Source organism: Theropithecus gelada, chromosome 7b (assembly GCF_003255815.1).
Source record: "Theropithecus gelada isolate Dixy chromosome 7b, Tgel_1.0, whole genome shotgun sequence".
Taxonomy (NCBI): Eukaryota; Metazoa; Chordata; class Mammalia; order Primates; family Cercopithecidae; genus Theropithecus; species Theropithecus gelada.
The window spans coordinates 66204750-66224882 of NC_037675.1; the positions used below are offsets into that span (position 1 = coordinate 66204750).

General features: G+C 39.2%; 1 protein-coding gene across 4 annotated transcripts in view; it reads left to right on the top strand.

Moving 5' to 3' along the window:
• The first annotated feature begins 3314 nt into the window (after nucleotides 1-3314).
• The window catches only part of CHURC1 (churchill domain containing 1), a 28641-nt gene continuing 11822 nt past the window's right edge, over nucleotides 3315-20133 (top strand). Inside the window, exons 1-3 of one of the 4 annotated variants that reach the window (XM_025392273.1) lie at nucleotides 3315-3482; nucleotides 12717-12852; nucleotides 14743-14813. In XM_025392273.1, the coding sequence (XP_025248058.1) occupies nucleotides 3363-3482; nucleotides 12717-12852; nucleotides 14743-14813 (327 nt within the window). In that variant the 5' untranslated portion in view covers nucleotides 3315-3362. Of the gene's footprint in view, nucleotides 3483-12716; nucleotides 12853-14739; nucleotides 14814-20133 lie in introns of all 4 variants that reach the window. The other 3 variants (XM_025392272.1, XM_025392274.1, XM_025392275.1) reach the window with 3 other exon arrangements.

Genomic DNA, 20133 nt, shown 5'->3' on the forward strand with positions numbered 1-20133 from the left:
TATAAGAGATGATCTCATATGTAAACTGCAACATGGTTTGTTTGATGTACATCATGGACATCACATATTTATTAAGGACCCATAGGGGCACCCATATTGCCCCAGAGAAAATTCTATTAGAAGATAAAATTGATTCTGCAAATGTTATATTATATAGTTACCTATAAGAGAAAAGATTTTTTTTTGTTTATTGTTTTTCTTATGTTACATCACTACTTGTTCATTTTATTTAGGTGCTAATCTTCTTCTGCTTTGTAGCCTCTATTTTCCTTTCTCCCGTCTGTCAACCTCAGATACTTTTATATTCCCATTACCACAATCACACTTTAATTTCTGGTCCTCTCTACCTCTTCCACTGAGTCTCACTTCCTGCCTGTCTCCTCTGAATGTCGCTAGATTTAAATGGAGAACTTCACTGGATAGACAGCCCTGAGCTCTTGAGCTTTTGTGACCATGAATATGATGACCTTTTTTTTTTTTTAAATCTTGCTTATTTTAATGACACGTTATAACTCTGGGAAGGTAAAAAAATTTCATAAATATGTAGATTGTCTTTCACGCTTTAGAATATGAAATCAATTCATGCTAACGGGTGTAATCTTTGAGATCTATGACTGTAGTATAATTTTTCATTAATTTATTTTTGTCGTGTATAGTCTCAGTGATGAGGCAGAAAGCTACACATCTCCCCCTTGTGGTTCCTGCTAGCGTCTGCCTTTGGCATGTCCATATTTTTTCCCCAGTTCCAGTAAGTCCCAATAAAATGCAGCTAAAATAATCTTCTTTTTTATTTATTTAGTTTTTAGGGACAGGGTCTCGCTGTGTTGCCCAGGCAGGGGTGCAGTGGCATGATCATAGCTCATCACAGCCTCAAACTCCTAGGCTCAAGAGATCTTCCCGTCTCAGCCTCCTGAATAGCTAGGACTGCAGGTGCACACCACCACACTGGGCTAATTTTTAAATTTTTTGAGGTCATCACTATGTTGCCCAAGCTGGTCTTGAACTCCTGGCTTCAAGCTATCCTCCTGCCCTGGCCTCCCAAAGTGTTGGGATTACAGGTGTGAGCCACCACACCCAGCCTAAAATAATTTTAAACCACAACTCTGACAACACTCTCCTGCTCAAACCTTCAGTGGCTCCTTACCACATGCAGAATAAAATCCAAACTCCTCGTGGTCCACCTGAAATTTCTATACAAAACAAAACAAAACTCTGCTTTTTGAAATTCTATGCATGTTTTAAGGCCCAAATTCCTCTTTCGTAATCCTCCACCAGGGCATAGTCTCACCATTTTGTATTCTAATACCCCAATCTGCCAGTAATTATTAGTATTTGTGCTCATTTTATCTCTCAGACAAAATCGTGAGTATCTGGGGAGTAAGAAAGGATTAAAAGTCAGTATTAGCCTTTAAAAACAGAGAAAGCATTTAAAAATGGACGAAGAGAGAGAATTGGGCCAGGTGCAGTGGCTCATGCCTATAATCCCAGCACTTCAGGAGGCTGAGGCGGGTGTATCACTTGAGACCAGGAGTTCGAGACCACCCTGGCCAACATGGTGAAACCCCATCTCTACTAAAACTACAAAAAATCAGCTGGTTGTGGTGGTGTGCCCCTGTAGTCCCAAGTACTCGGGAGGCTGAGGCATTAGAATCACTTGAACCCGGGAGGCAGTGAGCCGAGACTGCGCCAGTTCACTCCAGCCTAGGTGACAGAGTGAGACTCTGCCTTAAAAGAGAGAGAGAAAAAAAGAATAGACTAGCCCTGTCCAATAGGAATATGAGAGTTACATGTGTAATTTTTAATTTTCTAGTAGCCACATTTAAAAAAGCAAATGAAATTAATTTAATAATACGTTTTTATTTAACCCAGTATGTCAAAAATTATTTCAGCATTATCATATAAATTTATTAATGAGATTTTTATATTTTTTACTACTAAATCTTCCAAATCTAGTGTGCAGAATGTACTTACAGCACAATCTCAGTTCAAACTTGCCGTATTTAAAGTGCTTCATAGTCATAAGTGGCTAGTGCTACTGTATTAGAAAGAAATTGAGCCAAGGATAGCAACAGAGTCTTAGTGCTGGCTGACTACTGAGTAGTTTTACCATAGACAAGACCTTTAACCACTCACTTCTGTGGTTTCCTTATCTGAAAAGAGGAGGCATATTTTTCTTACCAACCACATAGGGTTGTAATAGCATAAAATTAGAAACTGAAATGAGGACACTTTTGAAAGGTTGAAAATGTCATACAAATGGGAGGCATTATAATTATTCTAAGAATAAAGTAAACTCTGATGGCTGTAGTTCATGCAGTGTTTCTTAGCACACCTGTGATTTTTAGTAACTGTTGCAGGTACTTACCAGAAGTTGAAATACTAAAGATTACAATTTCAGTGCTTCTGTGGAAAAATAATTCCCATATTAGCAAGCCCAGTTAAACTAGTGTGCTTTGAAATGGTTATTAATCTCTTCTTTAAGGAATCTGGATCCCAGAGTCTCCCATGCTCCCCAATCTTTCTTCACTGACATGACAGCAATAAAGCAGGGCTGAGGGAGGATGTTGATGTTCCCATTGGAGTAGAGGAGTGTGATGAAGACACATTGTTCAGAAGCAAAGACAAACTTCGGAGATTCGTATGCAAGTTAATTAGATCGTTGCGAATAAATAAGATGCTTTCAACACAGAGAGAAAGGATGAGGCGGGGCGCCAATCACAAGCATTTTGAGATCCACAGGATTGGGAAATGAGGCAGGAACAACTGACCTGGTCATTTGTCTATTTAACTAGTCCTTGCCCGCCACTGAGGTGCTTCTGTGACACCTGAGAGAGATAGAAATACGGTCCCCGTTGCTATGTCCTCCAGAGGACTTCGGAATGGCCAATTATGACTAATATTTTAAGTGTTCTTTGAGGAGATTTTCTGCAGCACTCTGGGTGTCTCTTCCCAAACACTTCAGTTACTGTTTATTCACCTGCTGAGATCTATCTAGTCTCTTATTCATTCTCATTGCCTTAAGAAATGGTACAGAAAGGTATTTATTAACATTTCAGATTTGTATATGTGGTAGCGAGAAATAATTCCCTTTCTTGTGTCTTGTGATTTTCCTTTCTTATCAGCCTAAGCTCAGGAAGGTGTCTGTGAGAACTTCGCTCAGCCCAAGATCCACCTTCCCTTCCCGTCACATCTGTCAGTGCACACGATTTCTTCCTCTTTCTCGGAAGGAGTTCTGAAGCCCCACCCTTTGCCGACGCAAGGTGCCAAGGAGACTGTGCCCTGCCTTGACAACAGTTGCTAAGGGGCAGAGGCTTCGGCTCGGTTCCCGAGACGGAATATCCAGTAGTCGAGTAGTTGGGCGCATGCGGCAACCATATCTCAGCTCTCGCGAGGTTTCGTCTTCCCGGAAGTGTTGGAGGGCATTCCATGTTGACCTCGTCGCGATGTGTGGCGACTGTGTGGAGAAGGAATATCCCAACCGGGTGAGCGACTGGGCGCTCCCTTGGCCCGCGGCCGGCCCCCGAGGTGTCTCACACCCCAGGCTGGCCTTCCCAGAGAGGCCGTTCGCGGGGCGGACTTGGCCGCACTGCCCGTCCCGGTGACCCGGTAGCGGTATTTAGGCACACGGGGGATGGCCTGTGGCGGTCAGCGCCTCTGGTCCCCGCCCTGGCGGCTGACCTCAGCTGTCGTGGCCGTTCTCTTGAGCTCCAGGGAGCAACAGAGGAACGCCAGCACCGCCACAAACCCGGTCGACAACCGAGGGACTCCCTCACCCCCACTACCGGTATCCTCAAGCTCGATTTGATGAAGTTCAATTTTCTTACCGAATTCTAGCGCTGGAGGGGACCTCTGAGGTCATGTGTTCTAACACTTTTGCGGATGAAGAAACCAGTGCCCAGAGAGGGGAAATCACTTGCTGAAGTTTACATTCTGGATGAGAGCCAGGAGTAGAATTTAGGTTTCCTGACTGTTACTACCTTTTAAATCTCAGTGACTTTCAGGTTCAAAGCTTGTCTGTTCTCATTTATTCAAGGCATCCTTGTTGAACATTTATATATGTGTAGTTAGATTACTTTGCTAGGCCAGAAAGGAATTATTTCTCCTCTCTTTGAGACAGGGTCCCACTGTTGCCCAGGCTGGTCTCAGATTCCTGGGATCAAACTATCCTCCCGCCTTGGCCTCCGAAAATGCTGGGATTAATGGCATGAGCCACCGCGCCCAGCTGGATTCTTTATTTCAGAGAAGAAATTAAAAGGCAGCTTTGGTGCTGCCTAACAGCTTACAGTTTTGGGAAGTATGTGACTAACAAAAATGAGTACCTCAGTTCAGAAATGCTATTCAAGTTTAGGGAAAGAGGAGGGCAATAGGAGATAGTGCTGTTCTCCCCTGAGAAAAGGTGGACATCATCTGAGGCTTGAAGGGCAGTTGTAATTAGGGTAGAAAAGAAGGTGAGGAGCTGGAGGATGGGGGAAAATTACAGGAATGGAATTTGTGCATTGGTTGGGAGGGAGAAAATCTCTGTAGTTGCTTATGTCTTAGTATTTTATGGGTAATGCTTAGGTTTTTGAGTAGCTTGTATAGCAGTATGAATTCTCATGGTACAACTACTTTGAAAAAACGGGTGAGGCCGGGCGCGGTGGCTCAAGCCTGTAATCCCAGCACTTTGGGAGGCCGAGACGGGCGGATCACAAGGTCAGGAGATCAAGACCATCCTGGCGAACACGGTGAAACCCCGTCTCTACTAAAAATTACAAAAAAACTAGCCGGGCGAGGTGGCGGGTGCCTGTAGTCCCAGCTACTCGGGAGGCTGAGGCGGGAGAATGGCGTGAACCCGGGAGGCGGAGCTTGCAGTGAGCCGAGATCTGGCCACTGCACTCCAGCCTGGGTGACAGAGCAAGACTCCGTCTCAAAAAAAAAAAAAAATCAAAAAAAAAAAAAGAAAAAGAAAAAACGGGTGAGCCTTATAAAACACAGAAATGACCCAGCAATTCCCATTCTAGAAAAATGCATGTGTATATGCTTCTGAAGACCTATAAATAAGAGTGTTCATAACAGCATTATTTTTGTAGTAGATTGGAAAAGTAACTGTGATATATTCATTAGAATGGAACACCATTAATGAATGAGGAATGGAAATGAATGAATTAGAGCAGTAGTTCTCTACCAGGAGTGATTTTTGCCTGTTAGACATTTGGCAATATCCGGAGACATTTTTTGGTTGTCAAAAGGTGAAGTACTACTGACTTCTAATGGGTGGTGCGAGGGATGCCCCTTAACATCCTGCAATACATGGGACAGCCACTACAACAAAGTGTCACTCCCAATGTCAATATAGTGCGGAGGTTGAGAAATCCTGAATTATAGTCATGAAACCAAACTAGAATTACCAGCAACCTGAAGTCTTACAAATAGTGTTGATGAAAGAACACATAAAGTATAATTCAAAAAGAGGCAAACCAAAATATATTATTTAAGGATGTACCTGGGTGGTAAAACCGTAAGGAAAGCGCACAATTACTGTTAAGTCGAGATAGTGGTTACTCCTAAGGGATTAGGGTGTGATCAAGAAGGGTCACATGAGAAAAAGTCTTCCGGGGTACAAGCAGTGTTTTATTTCTTGATTTGGGTGGTGGTTCTATAGATGTTCACTTTATAATTATTTCTTATTCTCTACATTTATGTTTCATGTACTTTACAGTGTACTCTTTGGTTTTTTTAAAGTTTAAAAAGATTTTTATGAAACCGGTAATAAACATGGGATATTATAAGACCATAGTAGAGAATATTAAAGAGAGTAGGTTGGATTCTTAAGAGTGCAGTTATTGTAAAACTTAAAAGTCATATTGAGAAGTTTAGAGTTTACATGTTAGGCATTGGGCAACCATCAAAATTTTAGTAGAGAAATGATTCTGAAATCTGTTATTTAGGAAAATGAATCTTCTGGCTGAATGTTGAAATGGTGGAATAGAGGGTGTGTAAAGAGAGAACTCCACAGAGCGTTTCAGGAGCCATGGCAACAGTAGTGTAGGCATGAGATAATGAAGACCTTATTTCAAAGAAAGAATTAGGCCGGGCGCAGTGCTCACACCTATAATCCCAGTACTTTGGAAGGCCAAGGCAGGTGGACCGCTTGAGCCCAGGACTTTGGGACCAGTCTCAAACATGGCAAAACCCTGTCTCTACAAAAAAATACAAATAGGCCGGGCACATTGGCTCATGCCTGTAATCCCAGTACTTTGGAAGGCCAGGGCCGGCAGATCACCTGAGGTCAGGAGTTCGAGACCAGCTTGGCCAACATGGCGAAACCCTGTCTCTACTAAAAATATGAAAATTAACTGGGTGTGGTGGCACACACCTGTAATCTCAGCTACTTGGGAGGTTGAGACAGGAGAATCACTTGAACCCGGGAGGCAGAGGTTGCAGTGAGCCGAGATCACGCCACTGCACTCCACCCTGGGCGACAAGAGCAAAACTCTGTCTCCAAAAAAAAAAACACACAAAAAAAAACCCCCCACAAGTATTAGCCAGGCATGGTGGCATGCACCTGTAGTCCTAGCTACTTGGAGGCTGAGGCAGGAGGTTGCAGTGAGCCATGATCATGCCACTGCACTCCAACCTGGGCAATAGAGCGAGACCCTGTTAAAAAGAAAAAAAAAAAAAGAACAAGATTCAACCAGTTTAATGTAGAAGAGAATAAGGGGAGACCTGTACATGATCACATGATCTCAGGGTTTTCAGTCTAGGCAACTGGGATGTTGGAAGTATCATTACAGAAATTGGAGGCATATGGGAAGAAGAAAAAAAATTGGGGACAAATGGTCAAATTGTTATTAATATCATGCTTCACCTGAGGCTGAGAATATCTGAAGGGTCAAGTGAATATATAAGACTGCAGTTTGGGTACAGCTACATAGATAGACGAGTCAGTCAACAAAATAGGATTTGTTCTCTAAAGAAAAAAATTTAGAGAATCAAGGACTGAGCTCCAAAGACTAAATTAACTTCAGAAATGAAAATAAAGAAAGTATAAGGAAGAATAGTAGAAAAAGGGATTGAGGTGATTGGAAAACCAGGAGAGTGCCTTTCAAAGGCACTTTTCTCTGATTTTATTCTGTTCTAAAATAATTAAAAGACTGTCATGAAGAAGAATTAAACTTTTCTTTGGAATTTTAGAAGGCAGATTTAGAAATAATTCGTGGGTGGATGTTATGGGTCTTAGACTTTGAATCAGAATAAAGAACATTCTGACATTTCAAAATGGAATGAGTAACTCTTAAAGGAATTAAGCTCTCTTCCTATTGTTCAGTAGAGACTAACTGACCATTTGGAATGTCAAGGATCCTTCCAACTCTGGGGTTCTTTGAAGTCATGACCTATTTTTAAGTGCAGTAGGAGCAGAAGCCCACTGCTTTTGCTCAGCTTTGCAGAAGCTTAGCAAAAGGAAGGGTAATAAGATGGTGGGCCGGGCCTGGTGGCTCATGCCCATAATCCTAACACTTTGGGAAGCCAAGGCACAAGGATGGCTTGAACCAGGAGTTTGAGACCAGCCTGGGCAACATAGTGAGACCCCATCCTTACTAAAAATAAAAATTAAAAAACATTAGCCAGGCGTGGTGGTGTGTGTCTATAGTTCCACCTACTTGGGAAGAGGCTAAGGCAGGAGGATTCCCTCAACCCAGGAGTTCGAGGCTCCAGTGAGCTAAGATCACACCACTGCACTCAGGCCTGGGCAACAGAGCAAAACCCTGTCTACTTAAAACAACAAAAAAAAAATCATTTGTTGGGAAGCTCTAAGTGTAGAATGAGTAAGTAATAGTTAATTATTTATCTTTGATTACATAAAGTTGTTTGGAGTTTTGTCATTTATTTTTACAGACTAGGAATATACAGTACTGAATTCTTAATGGGGCTGTGGCCTACTTGCTTATAATGTTAACACTGAGAATTTGAATTCAAACATGAGTCAAGTTGGAAATGAACCATACTAATGTTTTGAACCCAAATGTTTTTTAACTCAACTGCGAACCACATTTTTTTTTCCTTCAGGAAAGCATTTAGCAAACCGGTCGGAACTAAACTCTACTACATTTTCTAAAATTACTGAACAGGCACAAAATTGTAATAAAATATTTTTCATATCAAACTGGAAATGAAACTTCATATATTTTAATTTCAGCTTTAAATTTTGTTAGTAATGCAACAGGAATACAGAAATACATTATTAATCAGTGGGGAAAAATCAGCGTTAGTGATACGTTTAAGTTTAAAATTACATGTTTTATATTTGTCGTTTAAAACTAAGCTGCCAAATTTCATATACTCAAGTTGTTGCTTAGTAGATAACATTAAACCAGATTTAATTAAATGCTGAATAATATATAATTAGCAAAACAGTTGTAAAATGTTACTCTGCATCTTAAAATTTATAGTTATATGTGCCTGTATTTAAAAAGTATACTCTTCAATCAATTACCTAACTTTCCACTTAAGCCAATGGAAAAACGGACTGGGTATGGTGGCTCACGCCTGTAATCCCAGGACTTTCAGAGGCCGAGGCTTGCAGATCACTTGAGGTCAAGAGTTTGAGACCAGCCTGGCCAATATGGTGAAACCCGGTCTCTACCAAACAATGCAAAAATTAGCTTGGCATGGTTTTGTGCACCTGTAATCCCAGCTACTTGGGAGGCTGAGGTGAGACAATCACTTGAACCCAGGAGGCAGAGGTTGCAGTGAGCCGAGATTGTGCCACAACACTCCAGCCTGGGTGACAGAGTGAGACCCTGCCTCAAAAAAAAAAAAAGAAAAGGAAAGAAAAAGACAATGGAAAAAAAGAGCAGACTGAACCCAAAGCAAGCAGAAGGAAGAAAATAATAAGGATCAGAGTAGAAAATACTGAGAGAATACAATAGAGAAAATCAATGAAATAAAAAGTTGGTTCTTTAATAAAAACCATATTTTCCATTTTTAAACATTCCCTGGCAAAATATATACATTAGCAGAACTCCAAACAACTTTATGTAATCAAAGATAAATAATTAACTATTACTTATTCTCTACCTGTAACTTGTATCATCTGAAATAATTTGCTGGAAAAAAATTAATCCAGTCTTTATCAGAATAATTAGAGCTTTCTCGTAAGATTTTATAACATACTCTCACATTAATTATCCTCATAGTTTTCAGCCATTTCTTCTTGCACACTTGTATACCTTTACAAATCCTTAACCAGGATTTATCTGAATCAAATTTTCTAAGGGTACTTAACATGTCGACTTTTTTCCCTTTCTTCTTGAAGTTGTTATGGTCTACTGTTATTATTGTGGAATTGATTTGAATTGCATTCTTTTTCCACCTGTTATGGGAGCCAGAAAACCTTACCTGAATAATGTGTGCTTTAGTTTACTTTCCCAAATTTGGATGTTAGTAGTCTTGCCTTACCTAGTAAAAGAGCTACGCCTCACTGATGAAGGTTACTCTTGCTGCTTTCAAATGACCAGGGCTCTTAAAGAAAGTCCCATCCGCTTCTTATATACTGTACTTGTATTTTGCCATTTGAAGCATTTACTTCCCAGAGAACAGATACATAGATACTTCTCCTCCTTCAGTGTTTCCTTAGAGTCACATTCTGCCTACTTACACGGTCAGATTACAGAGGCTAGGCCACATTGTGCAAGGAACCTGTGTCTGGATGCAGTCCAGTTCAGAGTTATATTTATTTGAAATTGACATTTGGATCTTTTTAAAAACTGTTTTGCTTTCCTTAATTTTTTGGAGTCCTTGGCAGTCAGCTTTTATAGATTCAAGGGAATCCCAATTCAAACTCCAGTAGACTTTTTTGTAAAGTGTGTAAACTGATGTTAAAATTTACATGAAACTGAAAAGAACCAAGAATAGCCAGTTTATAGGATGTAAACTACCTGATTTAAAGACTTACTATAAAACTGTAGTAATCAAGAGAGTTTGATATTAGTGGGAAGGTAGATATATATATCAAGGGAACAGAATAGTCAAAGCAGACCCACATATATGTGGTCATTGACTTTTTTCTACAAAAGCACCATTGTAATTCAGTGGGGGAAAAGATAGTCTTCAACAAATCTTGCCAAAACAACTGGAAATCCATATGGAACTAAATAAACCTTGATCGTTACCTCATATATAAAATTATTTCAAAATGGATTATAAACCTAAACCTATAAACTAAAACTGTAAAACTTCTAGAAAAAAACATAAGAAACTTTTTGCAACCCTGGGGTAAGCAGAGATGTCTTAGTAGAAAAGAAGAAAAGTAGAAGAGAAATTATAAAAGAAAAAATGATAAATTGGACTTTATGAAAATCAAAACTTGTTTGATCATCAGAAGAAACCATTAAAAGCAAATCAGTGATGGAGAAAATATATTTGGGAAAAAAACTTGTGTCTAAGATATATAAAGGACGCTTATAACTCAAAATAAACAACCTAACTTTTTGAAAATGGGCAAAAGACTTGAATAGACACTCCATAAAAGAAGATACATGAATAAGCACCATGAAAAGATACTCAACATCATTAGCCATCAAGGAAACAAAAGTTGAAACTACAGTGAGATACCACTTTACATCACTGGAAAGGCTAAAATAAAAAGCAATACCTAGTATTAATGTAGATATAGAGCAACTGGAACCACACGTTGCTGGCAAGAATGTAAACTGGAAAACCATGTGGCAGTTTCTTGTGAAGTTAAATATACCATATTTTTACCATATTAGCAATTCCACTTCTACATATTTACCCAAGGGAAGGGAAGACATATGTCCATCCAAGACTTGCACATGAATCTCCATAGCTGCTTTATTCATAATAGCCCCGAATGGAAACAACCCAAATGTCTACCAAGAGCTGAATCCTACAGGGGATACTATTTGGCAATGAAAAGCAACAAACTACCAGTACCTAGAACAACAGGGATGATGAACATAGGCATTATATCGAGCAAGGGAAATTGGATGCAGGAGTATACTGATTCTGTTTATATAAAATTCTAGAACGTGCAAGACTGTGGAAATAGAAATCAGATCAGTGGGTGTCTGGGGTGGGATGGAGGTTAGAGATAGACTGAAAAGCACAAAGGAACTTTTTGGGTGGATAGAAATGTTTTATACCTTCACTAGGGTAGTGGTTACATGGGTATATACATTGGTTAAAAGTCATTAACCTATGTGTACCCTTAAAGTGTGTGAATTTTATTGTATGTAAATTGTACTTCTGTAGATTTTATTTAAAAAAAAAATCAAACCATTCGCTCTTAATAACTGGAAATGTATACTTTAATCCTAAGGCCCTTTTCCCTTTTAGTAGTTAAGGCAGTGCACCTATGATTTAATAACTCTAAACTGTGTAGTAATGTCTTGATTTTTCCCACCAGAGTTAATCTCTAACTCATACATAGAAGGGGGAGATTCCTCCATGTATAGAAGGGAGAGATTAATTCTCCCACCAGAGTTCATCTCTTCCTCAATACACGGAAGGGAGACATTCCTCAATACATAGAAGGGAGAGATTAATTCTGGTGCTTGGAATCCAGAAAGACTTCCTAGTGGCATTATTTATGGTGAATCTTAATTTTGCTGATGCTTCTTAAAATTCCTTGAAGATAGGAACGTATTTGGCTCATCTTTGAATCCTCTATTGTGCTTTGCACAATACCAGACATACAGATGCACTGGAGAAACGTTGATTTGAGTGATTTTTTGTTACATTACTTAAAAATACTCTTAACGTTTGTTGCTGAGAAATGGGATTGGACTAGATTATTTATAAAGTGACTTTTAATTCTTAACAAGTATTAGTAAGCCTTTAGCAAAGACTTGCTTTGGGTTGCGGACGGTGGTTCACAACTGTAATCCCAATACTTGAGAGGCTGAGGTGGGAAGATCGTTTGAGCCCAGGAGTTTCAGACCAGCCTGGGCAACATAGCAAGACCCCATCTAAATTACCAAAAAAAAAAAAAAAAAAAAAAAAAAGTCTTCCCTTGAGCCAGGAGCATAAGTTATTTAGAATTTCTTTTTTAAAAACTTTTTTTGAAAATTTGTATAGTTTCTTAGTAAAGATGTAAAACCCGTTCTCTCTTAAATGCAGATGTGTCAGTCTTACGAAATGAAGAACTTAAGCTTCTGTTCCTCAGTCACGTGTATTCTTAAGGACTGACATCTATAGAGCTGGGAGTTTACTTTTGTTTGTTCGTTTTGTATTATGATCAAGGATCAAAACTATTTGAACAAACAACTAAACATCATAGTATGTAAGATCATCTTTATCATTGACTCAGTTTCTGTTTTGATTGAATTTAATTCTAGTTTTGGTATGCCTCGTTTAATATTGTTGGCTATTAAATTTTTCTAATTTTCTATTTTCTTATTTTATATTAAGGTTTCCTTAAGATGTTTCCAGATATCTATTTGCAGTTTGTCCTCCCTTTTCAACATATGGCAGTCCTCAGAGACTTAAGGGTCTAACACTGTGCTTTAGTTGCCTTTTTTTTTTTTTTTTTTTTTAACATGAGTAACATTCTTTAGGAAAGCTGGTAATTTCAAAAATTATTTGGTATATGACCTAGAAGGAAATGCTGTCCATTTTTTCGTTTTGTTTTGCCTTTAGAGATTTCAAGTCTATTAATCATCTCACTAAAGATTTTGAAATGTAAAGAAATTAAATTCCTGTTTCTGATATTTTAGGGTAACACCTGCCTGGAGAATGGATCTTTTTTGCTGAACTTTACAGGCTGTGCAGTGTGTAGTAAGCGGGATTTTATGCTGATCACAAACAAATCCTTGAAAGAAGAAGATGGAGAAGAAATAGTTACCTATGATCGTAAGTAGACTTTTCTTTATTTTTTTAACCTAAGTGTGTTAGCAGGTGTCAGCTTTTGGAAGTTGATATGTTACGCAAAATATTCTGAGGCCTATTTCTTTATTGTATCGTGCACATAATTACAAGTTAGGTTTTTAAGAGGAAAATGTCATTAACACCTCATTTATCTGGGATCATCAAAGAGTCTATGTAAATGACTGTTGCAGATAACTAGAGCTTATGATTCAGACACTGAATTTTTTTTGTTTATCAAATTATTTTTTAGGGACATACTTTTAAAAGCTTTATGCTGCCTTAACAAGATATATTTTTTATTAATTGTTATTATTGTGACCTTAGGGTCATCCATGTGAGTTTTCACTTTCTGCTACAGTATAATACCATGATATCCTCCAACAGCTATTAAAGTATTTAGGGCTACTTGTCCCTATACTAAATGACTTCCGGAATGCAGTGTTTTTTTTAGTCTTGTTTCTGCTCAGAATGTCTAGCTTTTTTTCCTCCAGTGTCACTGTCAGTCTGTTGTTCCTTACTTTTGCAGCTAAATAATAAGCTGCCTTCATATCCTTCTCCTCGTCCTCAATATTGGGAAACCAAATAAACTGTGTATAAAAAAAATTAATTCTGAGGTTAGCACTAAGGATTTCTGTAAGTTAAATATATGTATACGTCAGTGCCCAGATATTGTGAGAAGTATTTAACTGTTCACATTCCCTTTTTGCTTGTCTCCTGGTTCTTGGGTACCGTCTGAACACATGAGGAATAAATGTACAGTTAATGGTATTTTGACAGAGGAGTTTGAAAGACACCAAGCCTTTAGAATGGAGTCAGATAATAATAAATGTTCTAAGCTAGAAGAATCTTTTTCTTTCTTTTTAGCGTATGTTTTCTTTAAGCTATATTTCATTCCAGGCAATAGGGCATAGTGGTTTAAGAGCAAGGGCCCTGGAGCTAGGCTGTTTGGGTTTGAATTCTAGTTCCACTACATCCTGGCTCAGTCCTCTTCCTAGTTACTTAACTGAAGTATGCCTTTGTTTGCTTATCTCTAAAAAGGTGGTAATGATAGTATCTACCTTATTGAGTTTTTTAGAAGATTAAATATTTAAAATAGTAAGCACTCAATAAATCATTGTTTTTACTAGATTATTTTGTTACCATTAAATTCACTTGAATGCCCAGCTTTGGTTTTTATTTATGATTGGATATAGTAGCACAGTTTATATTATTCATGATAATGAAAGCTTTTACATAGTTAAATAGGTACAGCTGGGATGGGCGTGGTGGCTCACGCCTATAATCCTGGCACTTTGGGAGGCTCAGGAGGGAGGATCACTTGAGCCCAGGGGTTCAAGACCAGCCTGGTCAACATAGTGAGAACTCACATCTACAAAAACTCAAAAAAATTAGCTGAGTGTATTGGCGCATGTCTTGAGCCCCTCTCGGGCTCAGGTTATTCTCCCAGCTACTCAGGAGGCTGATTTGGGAGGATAACTTGAGATTGGGAGGTTGAAACTGCAGTGAGGCATGATCGTGCCACTACACTCCGGCCTGGGCAGCACAGTAAGACTCAGCCTCAAAAAAAAAAAAATTGATCTAGCTAGTTTAAAAATACACTTAAATATCTTTTAACTGATTCTCTTAAAGAACCTTGGTGGCAATTAGTAAAAGCATATTAAGTCTCTGAGCTCAGACTCCTAATTATGTAGTGTTGCTATGTGGCATATTCTGAATTTTTTAAAAATCAAGGTAGATATTATAATGGATTTCCTCTTGTGTTAACTATGAAAGACTTAAGATTCTCTTTAAATAATATGCTGAGAATAGAAATTTTAATAGAAATTTTAAGAAACTCTCTAAGACAATTACATAAGTCTTTCTTTGTTTTAGCAGATTTGTGTAAGAATTGTCATCATGTAATAGCCAGACATGAGTATACATTCAGTATCATGGATGAATTTCAGGTAAATATAAATATGGGTGTGTTGTGGGGAGGTTAGGGCAATAACAAAAGTGCCCTTGAGAATCTAAACACAGTTTTCATAAGTGAAGTGCAAAGTGTTAGCATATATTAAAGGAGACTATGGTTTTTGTTTGTTTGTTTGTTTGTTTGTTTTGAGATGGTGTCTTGCTATGTTGCCCAGGCTGGTCTTGAACTCCTGGGCTCAAGCAATCCTCCCACCTCGGCCTCCAAAGTATTGGAATTACAGGCATGAGCCACACTGTGCCCAGCCCCATGCCTTTCTTATATCTGTGCAAGTTGAGAGAGAGACTTTAGATGTGGGTGCATTTGTGCAAACCTGACTTCACGAGAGTCACAAATCAAAATGTGTAGTTTACAAATGATATCTCAGCCCTGTCATTTTTGTTTATAATAGTAGCACATTCTGGCTTCTTCTGAGGTTACCATTGTGCTTCTTTTTTTCTGCCCAGTTATGTGACTGCGCAGTTGTGGGCTTTTAAGTGGTGGCCTGTCCACTGCCACCATACTTGCCCAGCATGGAAATTGTGATAAGGAGGTTATCTTTGTTTTCCCAAGTTGGCATGTAGAGTTGAACAACTCTGCAGTCTCATCTGTGGTAAGACATTATAATATTATTAAGTAAAATTACAAGCTGTGTGTATCAAAGTTGGAGGAGAAATACTGAACCACTGTGAAGCTGGAGATTAAGAGATTTGTCATAAGGATTAATCCTTACACAATTGTGAGAGCATGTGAAGAATTCTCTGGAAGGTTGGTATAGGCCTGAAGTTGCTGAAGATTCACAGGTCTGATGATCAGAAAGAAAAGCTGAGCAGTGTGGGAGAGCCAGGGACAAACTGAAACCTGCCTCTGTCCCTCACTGCCTGTTTTCAAGCCTTCAAGTTGAGTTACTTATTTTGTGTGAACTACGTATTTGTCCATAGGATATAAATATCAGGCTAGGGCTTTTAACAGCCAAGAGAATTTTTTCAATTCCCTTCACATTTGGATAGTTCTTAATTAGGAAAATAATAATAGTCTTCCATAGAAGAATCATAAGATAGTAAAACCCCTCTTATTCCTTATTTTAGCATGGAAGAAACTGCTTAGTCACCTATCAGAGTCTGGTCTGATGTGTTGTGGTTAATCTAAAATAACATCTTGACTATATTTCTTCAGCATCCAAAAATTAGGCCTCAGGAAATATTTATATGATATGTGTAACTTAGGGCAAAATTGACATCTTAGTGAATAAGTAGTGGCTACATAGGGGGATGAGCACCTCCTGGGCTTAAAGAAACAGTTCTGTTCTTTTATGGGAGGAAAGGAGTGCTTATAGCTATTTTCAAGAAGCTCCTGAAACTCACATGAGTTATGTACAGCTCCCGAATGAGTATTGAGGTTGCCTGTTTATGTCCTAACCAAGCCATTGTAAATTAGCTAGACCAAAGTCTAGCTGATTTTTCCTTTATGGCTGAATGCAGCCATTTTCAAAGCTGCCCTAGAAATTACTCTGGGACAAGAAGAAGGTAAAGGAAGGTGGCTTGTCACGATGTGAGAAACTATGAAATGGTAGTGAAAATGATTCTAAAACTAGACTCTCTACTCCCAGTCTACTCCTCCCCAACATCTACTTCCCCACCCACCGCCCAACTCATATTCCATACTCTACCATCAGATTAATTTTCTTAAAATGATGTTTTCAAAGCTGGGCACGGTGGTGTGTGCCTACAGTTTGAGATACTCAAGAGGCTGAGGCAGGAGAATCTCTTGAGGCCAAGTGTTTGAGTACAATCTGGGCAACATAGTGAGACGCTGTCTCTACTAAAAAGTAAAAATAAATGATACTTTTGGGTGACCTCACTGGCCTTCCCATAGCGCACTTTTAGCTACAGTACAATATCAAAGCTCCTCATTTCAAGGTTCTCACTGGACTGGCCCAGCTTCCCTTCTTTTATTTCCCGCTACTCTTTCGTATGTACACCATACTTAGCATTGTCCCAACTTTAGACTCTTCCTTCTCTCCTGTTAGAGAGGAAGATTTTTATTTACTCCTCTCTAATGCTACCCCACTGCATTTCCTCAGGAATCTCATGTTATCGTCTCTCTCTCTAGTGTACTTTGATTCATCCTGTAATCATTTCTTCTTCCTCTTGCTTCTTTATTTGAATAGGGTATTTGTTTGTTGCAACAAGGTCTCACTCTGCCACCCAAGATGAAGTGCAGTGGTATAATCACAGCTCACGGCAGCCTTGACCTCCCGGGTTCAAGCGATCCTTCTGCCTCAACTCCTCGAGTAGCTGAGACTACAGGCACTAGCCACTGTGAGTGGCTATTTTTAAAATTTTTTTCTGTAGAGATGAGGTATCACTTTGTTGCCCAAGCTGGTCTTGAATCCCTGGGGTCAAGCAGTCCTCCTGCCTCAGCCTCCCAAAGTGCTGGGATTACAGGTGGGAGCCATTGCCCGGCCACTTGAATAGGTCTTTACCCTATTTTCTTTATTTCCATATGCTCCTCTTAACTACCTACAAACTGGTTTTCATTTTCACTGTACTAAAACTGTTCTCTCATAGGTTTGCTATAATCTAACCACATCCTGTGACTTTGCCTTAGTTCTTTTCTCTCTTACATGGCTTCTGCGTCTAGTTTTATTAACCATTGTTGTCTTTTTGTAGCATTTCTGCCCTTGAGGTTCATAGTGCTTTACTTCTTTCCTTTTTAAATCATTCTAACTGCTCCTTTGGGTTTTCTCTCATTTTTCTTTCCTGTTTTCTCTAAGTGATACTCCTGAGCTTTTGGTCTGTGGTCTGGAACCTTCTTTATGTTCTCTCATGTAGTGAACACACATGTACTCAGTCTTAGTAGAGACCTGTTAGATACCTTTCACATTTCCTTCTCTAGCCTTCATGCCTACACCTCTCATCCCCTCTTTGTTTTCTTTGTTTTTCTTGCTTTTTCTCTGACTCTAACATCATACCTCATGTCAAGGACCATACCCAATGAAGCCTGAATTACTGCACATTTCCCAAACTGCAGTTCTGCACACTGCCATCAAGTTAATCTTCTTAAACATGTCATCCTCCACTCCCCTGCTGACAAACCAGATGCAGCTTCCTTTCCCTTTTACTCCGTAAGCGATGCACATGCTGTTTTCCTTATTACTGTCCATATTCATGCCTTTTCCTTGATTTGAATTGTCCCTCTCTCTACCTTCAAGTCAACTAAATCTTACCTCTTTCTAGCTGAACTCAAATTCAGTCTCCTCTTTGCTCTTCAAGCCTGTACATCTTCTCCCTTTTCTGAACTTTTCTTGTACCTATGTCAGGCCCTGACTCTAGTGAATAGCCACTTGGGAACTTCTACCTCAGCCTAATGGCCACAAGAAACCTCTATTCTCAGCTGCCATTACTTACTATCCTTGTCCCCACCCTACCCCAGCCCCTCATCCTATCCTGGCAGTAGTTCAAGTTCAAGGTGGGATTCCCAGCCATCGTTGTTGTATTATATTAAACATCTTATAGGAGATTTAAACATAGTCCAAAGTAGGCAGAACAGTGTACTAATGTACACTACCCATCTTCAAGTTGCTTTATTTGTACTTCACCTTTCTCACATCCCCCCACAGGATTATTTCAAAGCAAATTCCAAACATATCACTACCTCTTTAACTATTTCATTAGCCTCTCTGAAAGATAAGTATTCTATTTTTAAAACAACTGTAATGCCATTATTGAACAAAGTAGGATTTTCTGGTGACAAGACTAGGGGAAAAGTGGCGACAGAGAGACAGAATTTACATGGAAAATATATCGTAAATTATTATAGGTATCCTTTATTTTTAAAAAAAAATTCCCCCAGCAAAAGGCCCCCCGCTGCCCCCCGACCAAAATGTTCTGTGTGTTTACTTCAAGAAACAAGACAGAAACTATGAGATGTTTACTTCAAGAAACAAGACAGAAACTATGAGACTGCTTTCTATTCCTCTGTGGGCCAGGGAAAGAGAAGACTTGGAGTCAGAATTAACAGGGACTAATAGAGGAAAAGAGTAAAGGGGCCCTCAGAATAAAAAAAAAAAAAAGATCTGGTCTTACTCAGAGGTAATTCCACCCATTCTACTCTTCCCTCCAAATCTCTTCCCCTAGGCCCTGCCCAGTTGGAGCCTTTAAGAGTCCCTGTGAATGACTGGGGGAATTATTTTCTCTACTTGAATGATTTTGATAAAAGGTGTCCTAATCTCATCATATTCCTGGCAGCCAAGGAGATCTGTTCCTGGCATCCCAAGTTAGAATTCTAGACATATTTTCCCACAGAAGCACTTCTATATATGGTTAGATTCTATGGTACTTGAACAATATAAATGTAAAAGACTTGTGGATTTTCCTGGGAACCTAACCGCCATGTATGACATTAATTCTGTGGGAAATTGCTTTTGAATTCCAAATAATTGACTTGCAATGAAATTTGGGTTCCAGACTGCCTATAAAGATTATAGGTATGATCAGTCTCACTGATTTAATAATCTTGCCAGATTATATATTAGGTTTTTTCCCCCTCCCAAGTTAGACTGCAGATTTTATAAAGTCAGACTTTGTTCTTTTGTGTCTGCCAGCACATTGCAGAGCACGTAGGCACTCAGTATAAATTTGTCAGTGCCTAGATTGGTTGAAAACTCAAGTATTTGTTTAGCCTCACACATTTTCTCTTTTTGACTCTATTACTTGTTTCCTTCTTCTTTTCCTGTAAAAGGTTACCATCCAAATAGCAATGCTTGGTGGGTTAAAGCAGTGGAAGTATTTGACAGTGGTAAAAGACCTTGAAGAGGATGTATTTTTATTTTATTTTTAGTTCATAAAGCAATCTTTCCACTTCCACAACTAAGCTCCCCTCCTGAACTCACCAGTAGAAGATGGAAAAAGCAGTTGCCAGCTTCAATTTCTTTGTACCACAGTCATTGTTTACCTCTGTGGCCCTCTCTAGTGACTGTCTAAACCCAAGAAACACAAACTGCCTTGACCGATCAATTTCCAGACAGCTAGCAAACTCAGCATCAGGTGTGGAAATTCGAGAAGACTTAACATAGATGTTTGTTTTCATACAGAGATAAAAGGCTTTTAAAGGAAAGGTTTCAAAGAAATATGTCTCTGTAGTTTATGACTGTTAAATATTCTAGAAAGGGAAAGCTGTAAGAATAGGACTTTGAAGGCCAGGCGTGGTGGCTCACGCGTGTAATCCCAGCACTTTGGGAGGCCGAGACGGGCAGATCACGAGGTCAAGAGATCGAGACCATCCTGGCTAACACGGTGAAACCCCGTCTCTACTAA